Source organism: Poecilia formosa, unplaced genomic scaffold (genome assembly GCF_000485575.1).
Source record: "Poecilia formosa unplaced genomic scaffold, Poecilia_formosa-5.1.2 Scaffold6, whole genome shotgun sequence".
NCBI classification, from domain to species: domain Eukaryota; kingdom Metazoa; phylum Chordata; class Actinopteri; order Cyprinodontiformes; family Poeciliidae; genus Poecilia; species Poecilia formosa.
The window spans coordinates 1,638,302-1,654,516 of NW_006799945.1; the positions used below are offsets into that span (position 1 = coordinate 1,638,302).

At 37.7% G+C, this 16,215-nt stretch overlaps 2 protein-coding genes across 5 annotated transcripts in view; one reads left to right on the forward strand and one right to left on the reverse strand.

Moving 5' to 3' along the window:
- Positions 1-227: 227 nt before the first annotated feature.
- On the forward strand, positions 228-14,335 carry dbh (dopamine beta-hydroxylase (dopamine beta-monooxygenase)). Of its 3 annotated transcripts, none has more exons than XM_016679000.1 (12): positions 228-1,566; positions 3,561-3,707; positions 3,823-4,080; positions 4,195-4,371; positions 6,330-6,432; positions 7,285-7,451; positions 7,564-7,707; positions 9,283-9,321; positions 9,682-9,741; positions 9,850-9,944; positions 10,900-11,059; positions 12,300-14,335. In XM_016679000.1, the coding sequence occupies exons 1-12, from the start codon at positions 1,198-1,200 to the stop codon at positions 12,390-12,392; spliced, it is 1,812 nt and encodes a 603-aa protein (XP_016534486.1). In that variant the 5' UTR covers positions 228-1,197; the 3' UTR covers positions 12,393-14,335. The 3 variants fall into 3 exon arrangements, with proteins under 3 accessions (XP_016534486.1, XP_016534488.1, XP_007566483.1); XM_007566421.2 differs by having other exon boundaries at positions 229-1,566; positions 9,850-9,977; XM_016679002.1 differs by lacking the exon at positions 9,283-9,321 and having other exon boundaries at positions 9,850-9,977.
- A 511-nt stretch (positions 14,336-14,846) lies between these two features.
- Positions 14,847-16,215, reverse strand: part of sardh (sarcosine dehydrogenase) — a 25,431-nt gene continuing 24,062 nt past the window's right edge. For both annotated transcript variants that reach the window (XM_007566440.2, XM_007566431.2), the window contains exons 21-22: positions 16,057-16,192; positions 14,847-15,221 (exon numbers count right to left, since the gene is read on the reverse strand). In XM_007566440.2, the coding sequence (XP_007566502.1) occupies positions 15,093-15,221; positions 16,057-16,192 (265 nt within the window). In that variant the 3' untranslated portion in view covers positions 14,847-15,092. The remainder of the gene's footprint in view (positions 15,222-16,056; positions 16,193-16,215) is intronic.

Genomic DNA, 16,215 nt, shown 5'->3' on the forward strand with positions numbered 1-16,215 from the left:
AACATGACAGAGTCAGATCCCAGTTATGCTTCAGATCTGCAAGGATTTACAGATCCAGTTTCTAAAAAAAAAAAAAAAAAATCATACTGCATTTTTTCATCAAAATATATGTCTAATATTTATGAATCCTTACATGTTTTTAAGGTAATGTTCAAAAGGTAATGAATAAATAAAATCACAATAAGATAATGTTTCTGCTATTATAAGTGATAAATAAATATTTTTCTGCTGAAGATCACACATTATGGAAAAACAAATCATGAAAACAAGTAAATAAATCAATCCTTATTTTAATTCATGATGTATTTTTCTACTGTAGCAAACCTTTTTCACTAAACACCCCTCTCACAGTGACTTTACTAGCCTAGTAGATCACATCGCTTCTCCTTTTGAAAACCTGTATTGACAGTTAGATTAGGTCTTCTGTAGCCTCAGGTATAGGTTAAGGAGGACGTAATGCCTTAATGCCTTGTTTACACATCGCCCAAGCTCCCACTGCCCCCGAAATGTTGTTTGAATCAATGGGGTGGGAGGGAGGCGCAGCCTCTAGTGTTGGTAGAATGTATAGAAAACATTTACATGTAGAAAAAAAAATCATTTTGGTCATTTGCTTACCAAAGGAGAACAGAAAGAACAATAAACTTAAGTTAGTCCAATTTGATGGTCATTGATAATGCCCATGGCTGGATTTGGATCAATTAGGGTCTGGCAGACGTGCAGAATCATGACCGATCCCCAGGGCTTAAAGAACACAATTCAATTTTCCTCAATAAATGTAATACCATTAGGCTGGATAAAAACAGGCAACTTACAAGGGAGGAGTCTTTTAAAAAGCAAAGAGGTGGATGAGGTCGGAAGAGACCTAGCGGTTGTTCAGAGGAAAGAGGACACCAACAGAGGATCTCACCAGATAAATAGAAAAGAAGAAGTGCAGATGCTTCACAGAAGGTCAAACTTTGTCTAACATTACAGACGGAGAGGGCAGAACACAGAAAGAAAGCGGGTCTGTTATGTCACACGAACCCTGAAATCAAACAAGACAAATGCGAGCGTATTAGTCTGGAGGATTACATCATTTTTATAGCAAGACTGGAGAAAAAGTTCCCTCGCAGTTTGTTGTTCGGCCTAAACTTCAGTTCAACTTCGGCAAGAGAAGTAAGGAAAAGAAAAGCAGCTTGAAAGGATCTGTCCGCCAGCATGAGGATCTTCAGCAAAGACGTCCGCCTTCAGGACTTCACCATCATGTATTTCACTGGCCTGGCTGCCCTGATGGTCATCCTAGTGGCTTCGTATCAGGCGCCCTCCAACGCCGTCGACGTGTCCAGCCTAAAGCCGAGCCCTTCCAGTTCTCTGCCACCTCTCCCCATGCCTTTCCGGATGCCTCTGGACCCACTTGGAAACCTGCAGCTGGCCTGGAACATCAGCTACGCCACCCAGGAGGTCTACATACAGCTGAGGGTTGCAGAGCTCAGACATGGGGTGGTCCTGGGGATGTCGGACCGCGGTGAACTCACCAACGCAGACCTGGTGGTGCTGTGGGACAATGGAACAAGGAGCTACTTTGGGGTAAGCAAAATTGATGCTGGTCTATGTTTTGAATTAATTTTTTTTTTTGCAGGGATTTCATAAAGAATCTTAAGGAGAAGGGATTTCCTACATTTTCTTGTCTCTCCATGGTTGTAGGGGTGTGGGATAGGCATTTTTGTACAAGCAGCCTGCAGAAGAGTTTTGCTGCATGATCACAGAGTCGCTAAAGATGTTATCGAGCCTTCCTAATTGGAAATCAGTCAAACTGCACTAATAGCTGCAGCTCTACTGGGAATCATTAGCAGATATTTGCATATCAAAGCCAAATCACATGTTAATTAAGATGTGCGAAATGCTGTTTTTTTTTTCATTACGCCTCACACAGTTTTTAAGAAATCTGAATGAAATTTCAACAGGAAATTTGTTGGTATTATTTCGTTTCTGATTAGGTCTCTCACTACCTAATCAGTGTCTGCAAGGAAACATCAACAAAGCAAAGGAAAAAAAAAATCAGTGCAGACATCTGATTAATGAGAAAAAAAAATTATATTTGTCACATATAAAAACAAAGACATGGGGCTGCACAGTGGCGCAGTGTTGCCTTGCAGCAAGAAGGTTCTGGGTTCAATTCCTGGCCTGTGGTCTTTCTGCATGGAGTTTGCATGTTCTCCCTGTGCATGTGTGGGTTCTCTCCAGGTACTCTGGTTTCCTCCCTCAGTCCAAAAACATGATTGTCAGGTTAATTGGTCTCTCTAAATTCTCCCTAGGTGTGTGTGTATGGTTGTTTGTCCTGTCTGTCTTTGTGTTGCCCTGTGACAGACTGGCAACCTGTCCAGGGTGTACCCTGCCTCTTGTCTGGAACATTAGCTAGAGATAGGCACCTCCTGACCCCACTAAGGGACAAGGGTGTACAGATAATGGATGGATGGAAGAACAAAGACAGCAGCAACAGTAAATGATTTTGACATGATACCATCAATGGAATCCTACAGTGAGTAATGTCTTAAGGAGATATATCGAGCCCAGCCGCCCAATATAGCTCACTTTTTTCTCTGCAAACTTCTAACTCACACTGGACAAGGTGTACTATGGCCCACATGCTTTATTAGATTTGTACAAAATGCACACTTTCTAAACTGATGTCTTCAAAATCCACAGAGTTCGTGTGGGACAGTTACATAACAGTAACAGTGAGGAGATGAAAATGAGAGATTTTAGGTGTTATTTTGGACAGGTAGGAATGTGAGAAACTCAGACGAGGCTACAAAGCCTTCTGGCAGAGAAGAACATCTTGTTTGCCAGGTTGGGGAAGGTTTCACAACACCAAATGCCACTCTTTTTCGAACTAGCTCTTTTTTTATGGATTATATCATAATTCTCCATCAAACAACTGACTACAACTGCTGCACATTTGTCACAGTTATTACCCAGTAACCAATTTTGAGTTCCTTTTTTATTTATTGGGATTAGAGAACTTGTATCTGTGTCTTAATAACCTACTATTACTTACTTTTGCCCTTTCTTGAAATATCAAACAAAAACATGTAGCTGTCTTAATTGTCACAGTGATTATAATAATTTCTTTTTCACTTCACAATGTTTTTTTTTTTTTTTTTCAAACTTACCAACAAACTAGCTCATCTGTTCATCAGTTCATTTGCGATGGCGGAGGATTTACAGTACTTTAAGAAAGTATTCCAGCCCTAATATTTTCTTTCACATTTTTTCATGTTACAGCTGCAATCTTCAACATATTTTATTGACATTTCAAATGGCCAATGTGAAGTAATGTTTAACTAAAGAGGTTATTGAAAAACTATGCCTGGTTTTGAATGTTGTTTTACAAAAAAATCTAAGATTTTCTTCCAGTATTGCCCTGTATTTAGCTTCATACATCTTCCCAATAACTCTGGACAGTTTCCCTCTTCCTGCTGAAGAACAGCATTAAGCAGCATAATGCTGCCACTGCCATGTTTCTCCAGTGGCAGGATTTGCACTATTTGAGTCCTGTTTCACCTCATTATCTCCTACAGGACGCATGGAGTGACAGCAAAGGCCGTGTGTCACTGGATAGCCAACAAGACTACGAGCTGATTGAAGCTAAACAGAAAGCTGATGGATTTTACTTGCTCTTCAAAAGACCTTTTAGTACCTGTGATCCCAGAGACTACGTCATAGAGGTAAGAAAAGATATTATTGAGTTGTTCTTTTATTTCCTGTGTGTGTGTCTGTGTGCATCAGCCTCCCATATTTAACTTTGTAGTTGTTTAAAACCTTTCTCCTCTGACTTATCAGGAAGGAACCGTGCACGTCATCTATGGCTTGTTGGATCAACCACTTGCCTCTCTTGGAGATCTGAACCTGTCCAGAATCCACATGGGGGTGCAGAGAGTGTTGATGCTTCGCCCTGACATGCCGTCTCCCACTCTGCCTCCAGAGGTGAAGACAATGGATGTTCTTGCTCCAAATGTCATCATACCAAACCAAGAAACTACCTACTGGTGCTTCATCCAGAAGTTGCCTGATGACATGCCCAAGAACCACATTGTCATGGTATAAGGATATTTAAAATAATAAATACTTCGCATTTGGTCTTTTTTTTTTTTTATCAATACTTGAATGAATAAATATTTAAAAAACTGTTTGCTTTTTTACTATTTCCTCCAGTATGAGTCTGTGATAACTCCAGGTAACGAAGCCATCGTGCATCACATCGAAGTGTTTGAGTGTGCACAAGATCTGCGGGAGGTACCACAGTACAGCGGCTCCTGTGACGACAAGATGAAACCCAAAAAGCTCAACCTCTGCCGCCATGTGCTGGCTGCGTGGGCAATGGGGGCCGAGGTATGATGGCAAGTCATTTCCATAATGTGAATGGGACCTTTCCACAATAACATCCATGACAAATAATCCAAGACAAGCCAGGACACTCAAATGTCAATTAAAGGATGTGACAATTGGGTTAAATGTCATCAGTTAATAAAAAATGATTTAAATATGCAAACACCAAATATATAGAGCAGTATAACTGTAAATAGACCCCTGGTTTAATGTAAATACAGAACATCTAATTGAAACGGAGCACTGGGACGAACTTGGCTAAGTCCAGACCTTGCACCTATTTTAAGAGACAAACAAAAGCTCCCACGCGAGTAATATTAAAGCTTGGAGCTGCAGGCTTTAATATTCTGTAAAGATGTTCCCACACACATCACTTCTATTAAGAGACAGTCTGTATGTGGGAAGCACACAAATATTTATAAACTTGCATACATGAAAAGAGAAAAATACACCCACAAAAAAACAGCAAATGAAAACCCTTCATGAACGCATCTAAATGAGACGTTTTAGAGGCGATACAAAAAATAATAATAAAAAAAAATATATATATATATATAATGGGTCCTTAAAATTAGATTCATGTTTTTTCAACTAGTTTTGAAACGGTTTTTTTGTGCCACTGGCACAAAATTACTTTTTTTGTTTTTATTACCTTTACTGCAAAAATAGAAGACTAGAACTTGCAGAACCGCATGTTACATTTGAATAATCAGCTGGGAAGAATAATGCCATTCTTTTTTCTGTGCCCCAATAGTTTTTATCTCGCATGTTCTGTTGATATCTATTGTGGGATTAGTCGGTAATTACAATGGCTGTGGTGAAAAAATATGGAGATAATTCCTGAGTTTCTTCTGACAGATAAGACGTCCTGGCCAGAGTAAACTTTGTCTTGTACAACTTGAATAAACAAACAAAATGTTTATTTACAACCTTCTCAATAATCCATGAATTTTAATTATTTAGTTTTGGTGATGAGCGCTGAGTCTTTCAGGTTTGAAGGCCTCCTTGGCGTCACCCTAATTTTCAGCTTCCTCCACAGAGTCTCTATAAGATTGAAACTCCAAAATATTAATATGACTTCCTGTCTGAGGAAACATGTTGCTCAGGTTAAATATTGGCCTTAAAACTGATAATCTACAGTGTGGGGGGGAAAAAAATTGGGATTAACTGCAGATTTTGTCCAAATGACAAACTTTCGACTCCACAGAAGTAGAGTACAAGGCCATAGGGTGACAAAGCAGCGGCTGAGTAAGTAAAGCAGCCCGCTCTCCACATAAAGCAAAGAGGACAGGGAACAGCGAGGCTGTCACCATATTTCTCTGTACCGCTTCCCACTGTATCGCAAGCAAGCCTGGCCCCTCTCCGATTGGATTATCTGCCAGCTAAACAAAAACAAGCAGGATGCCTTCTGTGAGCTGTGAAGACAAGATTAGGTTGGAAATATTCAGGCCTCTTTCATCACCTTCTTATAGTGTTGTTTTATCCTCCTAGGCAGTGCACTGAAAGAAGAGGGTATTGAAGCCTTGTAAAGCAGCTGAAAAAAAAGAGGGAGAAATAAATTATGGAGAACTGTCCTTTTGAAACAGTGGAGGAGCAAGTTTAAAATGTTTTTTTTTTTTAGAAAAATACACTTTACACGCCAGCATAGGATTTCAAATTGTTTAATAGGTTCAAAAACACAAGTAAAGTTATCTGATGTGCAACTTTTCTTTGCAGGGAAGCAAATTCTAATATTTCTGTTACCTTTCGGATACTAGAGACTAATTTATTCATGTAAAACATTTAAAAAGTATTTTATTTTTAAGGGAAAATCCTGATTACTATAAAACATGAGTGTAATTCTAACACAGTTGGTAAATGAACTGTAAATTGTAAGTCGTCCAATTAGCCACTGCACTACGCAAACTCCTGCTGTGGTTTTTCTCATGAATCTTATATTTCATGTGTTCCCGTGCTTGCAGGCTTTTTACTATCCTCCCGATGCAGGCCTGGCAATAGGTGGACCTGGTTCCTCAAGGTTTCTTCGCCTGGAAGTCCATTACCACAACCCTCTCCTTATATCTGGTACACACATGAATACTTAACTGAACTGGATGTACTGCCAATGGCAGACATATTCTTCTAAGAAAAAATAGATCAGCTGATTTGACTTTTGCAAATATGTATCTGGATGTGAAGTATCTGTGTATTTCACATTAATATTCTCATGTTCCTTGATATGAATAATTTAAAACGTGTTTCTGCTTTTATGAAAAGTCTAGCGGTTTTAATCAGAAGAGGTGTGGCTAAATGTAATATTACAGGTTGTAGGTGCGCCAATGAGAATCTGTTTTCTGTTAGGTTCTGGTTTATCATTCAGAATCATGAGAAGACATATGAGATGTGTACACAGCTTCTCTGTGCTTTCATTAATTCAAAACATCTTGCTCTGCTGCTGAAAATACTTAACTTTGAATCTTCTTCCATCACAAACTGACTTTCTGGCCACCTTGTCAGGGCTGGTCAAGTGGAACAGGCAATTCCGGTGCATCTCAATTAAAATTCATGACTTGCAAAATTTGCAGCAAGTTAAAAAATGTTAACTTACTATAAGATCAGACTTTTTTTTTTTTTACTTTTCTCATTTTTGTTTAAAAACAACAATTAGCAATTAGCATTTCCTTGTCATGTCCAAGCTATAAGTGCTTCCAAACACATAGAAGACCAGACAAAGTGTCTATTTGACACTTTCAGTCAATGATCACTGACAACTTAAATAGCAAAAGGCTGCTACAGAAAACAAAAAGGAAAAAAAAAAACATCTTCATTTTTACATTTTTCAAAGACTGGGAAGGTGCACAAATATTCTACCTGTGGAATATTTTTCAAGTATCACAGAATACATGAAACATTAATGAGTCTGTATTTTTAATGCAGGCAGGCATGATTCATCTGGGATACGACTGCATTACACTCACAACCTGAGGCGGTACGATGCAGGGATCATGGAGCTGGGCCTCGTTTACACTCCTGTCATGGCGATCCCTCCAAAGCAGCATACCTTCTATCTCACTGGGTATTGCACATCTAAGTGCACCCGGACTGTACGTACATAAAAGCTTCATCGCTTAGTGGTTCAAAAGCTGAGAAACTCAGCTTTGAGATTTATCGGTAATCTAAAAACTCTTTTTATTTGTCTGCCGGTTGTCTCTCTAGGCTTTGCCTCCGGGAGGTATCTATGTGTTTGCCTCCCAGCTGCACACCCACCTGGCTGGCCGTGGGGTCAGAACAGTTTTGGTGAGGGGAGGGAAAGAGCTGGACGTGGTACAGGAAGACCAACACTTCAGTACAGAGTACCAGGTGAAAGAAAGGACATCTCTAACCATGTCAATGCTAAAATGATGCACCTTCGCAATTTTTTTTTCTAAAACAAAAAGATTGGAAAATTAATTTAAAAAAAATCATACTTTAAATGATTTCAGAAATACTGTTTAAAAACTTTCAAGAGGAAAACCAAAACTCTTTTTCCCTATGAGAAAACTTTTTATATTGTTTCATAAATATGATCATCCTTAATTTACAAATAAACAGTAAAAAGTTTATCAGAAGTTAAGAAGAAAGAAGTGTCCATGTTCCAAACAGCAAGTGTTATGTGGGCAAACTAGGTGCCACATCACAGCTTTTCTCCATTATTATTCTAACAAATAAGAAAAGCTTAAAGATTTATTCATCATGTCGTCATTTAACCACTTTACCTTCCAAGAAACTGAAACAAAACAGAGTGCAGTCTATTACTCATTTTCTAATAAACTCTTGTTATGATGGCTTGTTTAATAAAAAAAAAACAATATAACGTAATTTAAGAAATAATATTAACACAATATATATTTTACTATACCAGCACTGAAAAGCCTTTTTAAGCAGTTATTCGTGGAAGTTACAAACTGCTACTGTGCTAACTTCCTGCAGCAGCTGGCTGTGCTAGAGTGCTAATGTGACTGTGTGCAAAAATCTGCTTTAGAGGAGACAGCTGCTATTTTAAAATCTCTGATTCAGAATAACAATAATAATAAAATGCTTCTTTTCTTGAACAGAGCCACTAATTTATCAGCCAACAGCTTGAGGTAGTTTGAAAATGCTGCCAAACTTCCTGCCGCATCTAGCTGTGCTACAAGGCTAATGACATCTTGATTATAAACAGAAATACCAATAAGACACAGGTGGCACTTTTTTTTTTTTAATTTCTGTCCTACTAGAGTGTTAGCTAGCATTTCCACATTTTGACTTTTTGTGGTGGGTTTAGTGTGGCTTGTTTTCCATTTCCTCATCCACCAAAAGGGGGAGCTACAGTCACAACAGCCACCCACTTCCGGTATGGATGACAAAATAACTCATGTCATGGTTTAAGGACTCATAACACACTATAATTTTGAAGCTGCAACAACCTTATCTGTCAGCTCTAAAGTGAGAAACAGAGGCATTAATATGTTGAGTTACAGCCCAGACGCATGCTTTTTGCATGCTACATATGCTCGTCACCTGTTATGTGATAAAATCTCAATATGATCTAATGTGAAACCCATCTAAATGTATGTTGAGTGGCGTTAATTCAGAACCTGAGGCCTCGTTAGACATATGAGGGCCTTTGTAACAACGTTCTCCGCCAAGCTAACACATTTTCTAAAATTTGTCAGCATAAAAAGTCCTGGGGAGGGAAACGGCTGCCATTCCTCCTCTCTGTAATTAAAGTGTTTGTACAGAATGATGCAAAAATATGGTTAACTGAATTGTATGGTTAACTCTGAAGAACAATAAACACATCCTGTTTTAATTAATTGTCAATCATACCCAAACTGATTTTTAATGTGAAGCACAATTGATTTTTGACTCATGAATCCTTTTGTTCGGCTTAATTTGCTCTCTTCTTACATGTAGACAATCCGAGTTCTGAAGAAAATGATAAATATTTTGCCAGTAAGTATAACATTTTGTGGATTTTTGAATAAAAAAATGTGTGTATATATTTCACATGTGAAAAACAATCTATCTATTTCAACTGCTTTCTTTTTTTTATTTCATTCTTAAGAATAGCAATTTACAACTCAGCTGGTTCAAGTTTATTCATATTTCCTTCCCGTTTGCTTGCACATCAGTGTATAATTAGATAATCTTACCACTGTGTGAAGCATTTAATTGAATGTAAATAGAAGGAGGCTGTAAAATCTGAGATGTGATGGGGAAATTCCCAGAAGATTGACCAAAAAGCTCTGATACACAAAACACATTTCTTTTTGATGCCAAACTGGCTGCTGTAATTATTGTTCTGTCCTGCAGGGCGACGTCCTTATTACAAAGTGTACTTACAACACAGAGGACAGGAGCAAGCCTACAGTGGTGAGAAGTTTCAGTCTTTAAACGAAAGCTTGTTTTAACACTGTGTCCCTTAGTTCCCCCTCTGATGTCCCTCACACTCATTATTTTGTTCTGCTCTTTTCTCCACAGGGAGGTTTTGGCATCATGGAGGAAATGTGCGTCAATTATATTCATTACTACCCTCGGACTCAACTGGAGCTCTGCAAGAGCCACGTTGACCCAGGGTACCTGCAGAAATATTTTAGCTTCATTAACAGGTACTGCAGAAAGACTCTTCAAATCATTACGAATTTCTTAAACTTGTGTCTTTTATGCCAATTTCAGTCAGAAATATTCAAATCAATCAGGAATTATATATTTGTTTTTTTTATAATGCTGGTATGTTTAGCAAACTCCTCTTTTATTTTCAGAGGAAAAACAAAACTAATATATTTTTATACAAAATGCATTCCAATGAATATTTTTCTCATACATATGAAGCTCAGACTATTTACACAGCTCTACTGTTTTTAATGAGAAACATAAAAATACTACAATAATTTTGACAAAATACATTTCAAGGAGTGCTTAATTATTAATATTAAAAACACTGAAACGGGTCAATGATTAGCAGGAACAATGAAAACGAGGAGAGCCGGGGTTCAAACAATTTCAGCTTTCTAAAATCTACTGTAAAATATTTTTTCCACTTTAAGTCAATATTTTACAATTATTCTCTCCTTCTACAAACATATTAAATATTAATTCTATTTTTGAATTTTATACCTTTAAAAGGTCATTAGGTGCATTTTTCCATTGTTTGAATCTGTAAAAAAAAAAAAAATTAAAATGCATCACACACACAAAACACACAATCAAAAGCAAGGGCAAAAAAAAATATTAAGTATGAAATTTTGCAGTAGTTCTTGTTAAGATTGGACAAAACATGAACTTTGTTGGTTTGATAGCTAATCTGAGCTATTTTCATTCAACCCTGCCTAAATGGAAGGAAAATTAAACCAGGATAGCACAAAATGTCCCCGAGATCTGTGAAGAATTAGAGAAACAAATGGGGATTTTATCCCCCTTCAAACCCGACAAACTGCTATCCTCTAAAAGGAAAGATAAGCGTTTTAAAATACCTCGTCTCCTTCTTTTGTGGACTTTCTTCCCCGATTTCTCCTCACTCTTCCCATCAAGGTTCCATGGAAATGACCAGTGTGTGTGTGGCGATGTTGGTGTGACAGATCAGTACGCTCAGCTGCACTGGGACGATTTTGCCGGAGAAGTGCTGGACTCTCTTTATAACACGGCTCCCATCTCCATGCACTGCAATCAGTCCACTGCACGCCTCTTTCCTGTGAGTCCCTCATTCATCAAATACACATATATTTACAAGCTACAATGGACTGGTGAGCTACCAATTTAACCAAATCAATGTGGATATCATTTCTGCAGAAGAGTCAGACTCAGTCAGAAATAAACCCACACAAACATCCGAGATGTGTGGATGAGAGTGAGTAAATTGATTGCAAATGGTACGACGACCTTAATCAAGATTTCTGGACAGAAATGCTCTTTCGTCAGAATACTAGATTTAGGAATTCTGGCTTGTAAAAACAGGAGTCAAATTTAAAACCAATTTATTTAAATTATTTTCTTAATGTCACTCTGCAGCTCAGTGACATGGAGCGAAGGCAGCTTTATCAAAGTATGTGGTTAGAAGAGAAATGTTACGGAAGGGAATATTGTCAGGGAAAATATAACTAAAACACCAGGCCTCATGGAAAATCTACAAAAGCAGGACCTTATCATTTTAAAAGTCCTTTAATGTCAAGCCCAGCGTGTGGTCTTTTCTCACACTGACGTGTCTCTATAAATTGTTGAACGAATGGAACGCAAAAGAGCTCAAGATAAAAATGTGTAAGAAAAAAAAACCCCTAAATGAGTCAGCGTTTATACTTGCAGTCATTCTCATTGTTCCTCAGTGATTTCTTTTACAATATGTTTGTTTTTGCTTGCAAAACTTTGTAAGTTGATGCAGCAAGTACAGGCTAGAGTTATTCTAACAAACAACCGGAGGCCGAAGGGCTCGGCCTCAGAGCAGCCTCAAAGCGTTGCACACAGCAACGGGCTGCCTCAGCATGGTGGCATGAATCCTTCACTTAAAACGTTTCAGATCATCAAGCAAACTTTAAATTGAGACAAAGATAACCGTTGTCAAATTAAAAGCGACTCGAGTAAAATGTCTCAAACGTATGAATGAATAAGTGCTTGATTTAAATAACCTGAAAAAGAAAATCTAGTTTTACTAACAGTGACGTAACAATAGAGGCAGTTTTACGCTAACTGGTTTTGCCTAATTTGCATTTCCTGAATTGCATTGTTCTTTTGAAGACATTTACACATTTATTGTCCTTGGCAAATTATGTTTACTATAAATGTTTGTGCTTAAATGTGATCAAGACTGCAGAGTTGTTTGTATTATATAAAGAAGCCGAACAAAAGACCAATGAAGACATATGGAGTATCTGGACATTTGTTGAAAAGAAACAGAAGAAAATGCCTTTGAATAAAACTATTATTAATTTTTCTCCCAGGGTGAATGGGAAAAACAGCCCCTGCCAGAAGTCACCTCCATCCTGCCAAAACATCGCTACCCCTGTGAAGGAGGTGCAGAGTCGTACAGCTGAGCCGGCGCCGCTCCAGTCTGAGCAGAAACATCTGGAGTAGTTTGAGGACAGGGAGCGACCAGCGGACCAACAGGAGATTAAAGAGGATTATTAAATGTGACTTAGTTTGAATCGAGTTTTATCTCTACATTAGCTGATAAATAGCATCCACTGCTTACTGTAATTATATGCCTGTGCAGACACCCACCAGCTGTGTTTATTATTAGTGCATACTAATTAAGCTAATCGCAGTGTTGTTCATGTGTTACATCTAATGAAAAATGACAGTGAGATATTTGACATCAGAGGTCTGTCAATGTAAAAACAAAAACAAAACATAAAAGCTATCCAAAAATTAACAGAAAAAGTTTGTTCCATTTCTCACGATTCTGTTAAATTACAACTAAAGCGTTGCATTTGTCATATAGTTAAATAAATAAATATTGTATGTTACAGTAAAATGTTGGATTACCTTCCAGTCTTTGCCGTATTTGATTGTTCCTATGGAGGTTTTGGTTTTGAAAAGAAAAATGCACAAAGTGCTTTAGGTAAAATCACATTTTATTAATAAAGAAATTCTCTTCAACACAAGTAACAAGTCTAGATTGACATCAATAATTTACTTTGACTGTTTCTCTTTGCATGACTCATTTGTTATTTAAAGTCAGCGCTGACTTTAAATAACGATTAATTAGTAAACATTTTGTACTTGATGTGCAGCAGCAAGCATCAGAGAGATATACTAGAGTGATGCTAAGCAACTTATAAACCCTTCCAGTGACTAAAGGGCACCTTATGTTTTAAAGGCTCAGTTACAGAGTAAAGAATTTATTACATAAAGAGCACGAAGAGCATGTAAGAAAGTAGCATTACTACTACAACTTTTACTCCATACTCAGTAACTTTATATCGACGATGCGGCTATTTGCCACTTCCTGAAGATTCTTGTCTGGCAAAAATAATCTTAATTATGAGGTAATCAAAATGTCAGTGTCACTGAAGCTGTGTTTTTATTATGCTAGCCTGAAACTTCAGCCCTACAATTTAATGACCCCGAATCCTCAACCAGAGATGCTTCAAACACGGTTAAAACTCGGCATTCTGCAGCCGTGAATGTTAGTTAGTCTCCAATTCTCTTATTCTTTGAAATTGAATTAACGTCTAAATTGTAGCAATTAGTTTAACAAACTAAGCCGACGCCACTCACAGAGCAGCAGCCTCCATTCTTTTAACCTTAAAAACTCTGATGCACATTCCTGAAGGGTTATGGCTGTTTTCGTTTCTGTCTTGGAACATTGAAACATAACAGAAATAGATTAAAACCTTGAAATATTCTCTCTTCTGCCCTTTCACATCCATTTCAAAGGATCAGAGTAATATCAAAAACTGAAAGCTTCCATATCGCAGCCATTTTCTTATGTAAATTTCTACTTTGCTCATCTGTTTGTAATTTGACGTAGACTATATAGATGCAGGATGCTAAGTCCAGTTCTCAGACTTACCAGTAAAAAGTTGCAACTTAAGATACAGTAAAACTTTGATTTTAGGAGAGCTGAGGTTTAACAATGTTTGAAAAAGTTTTTTTTTTTTTTAAAGTGCACTACTTTTTATTTTTATTTGCCTCTGTGGAGTTTTTTTAACCTGTAGAAAAAGAGCAGAGCTCATAGCCGTTAAGTACTTTTATGAAAACCTAATGGAGCAAAAAGAGCCTTCATGGAATATTGTGACCCCTATCGCATTAATGTTAAAAAATATTCATTATAAATAGTTAACCTCATAAAAAACATCACTCTACCTCAGCCATTTGGTGGGCATGAAGCGCCAAAGGCACAGTTATAAAACTTTGAAGCCAGAAGCAGGAGGTCACACACAGTCAGTTTGCTAGATGGCTGAATATTTTACCCTTCAGGACGAAGCCTTGATCTCTAGTTGTTGGTGATCAAAAAATATGAAAAAAAACGCCATATAAAAACCGCTTTTTTCTTTTTTTTTGCGCCATTTTATTTTATATTCTCTTTTCGGTGGGGCGGGGGGGTCTGTTTTTTTTTTTGTGTAAACACACACACACACACACACACACGCGCACACACACACACACACACACACACACACACACACACACACACGCGTATAATCTCTTTTCCGAGCCCTTTTAGGACTTCTTTTGTTAAGGACACTCTCAGTGCTTCACATAAAACTTTACAACACAGACACGTCTATCTATGTTCATGATAATTAATTCTGTTCAACAGCTCAGTGCAAAGTGAGCTGCTACAGGAAGTAAGACTTTCAAAGGTAAAAACTGAGTCTTTAAAGTAATAAATATCTGGACTAATATCCTCTAATGAATTGCTAGTTTGGCAAAAAAAAACAAAAAAAAAACAAAAACGAATTATTCGGGTAAGTTATGTTTGCGTGCTGAGAGGATAGTGAAGTTTATTTAGTTCTAAAAAGATTTTGTCTTGATAAAAAGTCTTGAACTGGTGGAAATTTTATGGTAATAATCGTATAAGAGCACATGTCAAGGAATAGTGGACCTGCTTTGATTTTGAACATTTAAATCATTTAAATGAGCAAATATTGTTAAACTCAATCTCCTTCAACGTCACTTTATCGCTTCACATTTATGAAACACCATCAATGGCAGAGGTATACAATTGTAGTGGCAACTGAATGTGGAAAAGCAGCAGATTGCATATTATTCTCTAACCACATTGGCGCTCACTCGTAGATTCCTTTAACCCGTTTATTTTCAGGGTCGAATGGAGATTTGAGGTGCGCCTTGGCCTTGTACGCCACTCCCATCCTTTCGAGCGTGAACTCTCCGGTTTTAATGAAATCGGCACTGACCTGGTGAAGGAAATAAAAAGATTTAGTTGGTTAAAAAAACAACATGTAAAGGGCTTGAGGAAAGCAGGAATGAAAGAGGGATTTCAAAGGATTCACAACAAACAGAAACCAGCAGCTTGGAAGTCCTGAACGCAGAAAGCAATTAAGCCGTTTGTGACTCGGCTGTCAGTTCCCTTGAAACACAGAAAGCTAATTTTCACTGACCAGCTCACATTTCCCTCTCGGCAGCAGCCCTCCCTACTGATCTCCCACTCTGTCTCTCAGTCATTTACACAGTGAAACTAACACAGCTGGCTGCCTCTTACATGAAAACTCTGAGTAACTCCAGGTTTTTATATAGAAACCTTAAATATCACTCGCCTGCAGCAAAGAAAATACCAACGCTTCATTGAAACAAAGATTTCAAGAGTAGCAAATGCATCGTAGCCCTTTAGAGAATATGTTTTTTACTTATCAGCTGGGTCAGATTTATGGTTATCCAGCGAGATCTATTTAGGAAAATACTTAGGTTAATAAATATTTAAGATAACAATTTAGATTTCAAGAAACATTCTCGTATGAAACAGTGATAAAAGGCTTTCTACAAGGTTTCCACATTCATGGTTTATCAATAATTACAACCTTGCTGAGATATTCAGCTTTACTCACTTCTCATTTAGTTCAGTTGAACTGAATGCTGTCCTACATAAGCATTAAATATTTTAAGTTTTTCTTTTAATCAATCAGCTTTGGTCCAAGAGAGATAAAAGAAATAATGTGAAACTAAGGGAGCAAGAGCAATCCCAGAAACCAAGACTGGATAATAAACGGGGAATACAACGTGCAACAAACTCACCACTCCTCCATCAGGGTTGCGGATGTATCCATAACCAAGAGTTTTGTCTATGAAAAAGCCGTAGTCGGCTCGCCGGAGGTGACCAACAGGGACGCCGTTACGGAAAATGGCCTCCAGACCGAACATTGGTATTTTTCTGGTGTAAAAGATAAGAAAAAA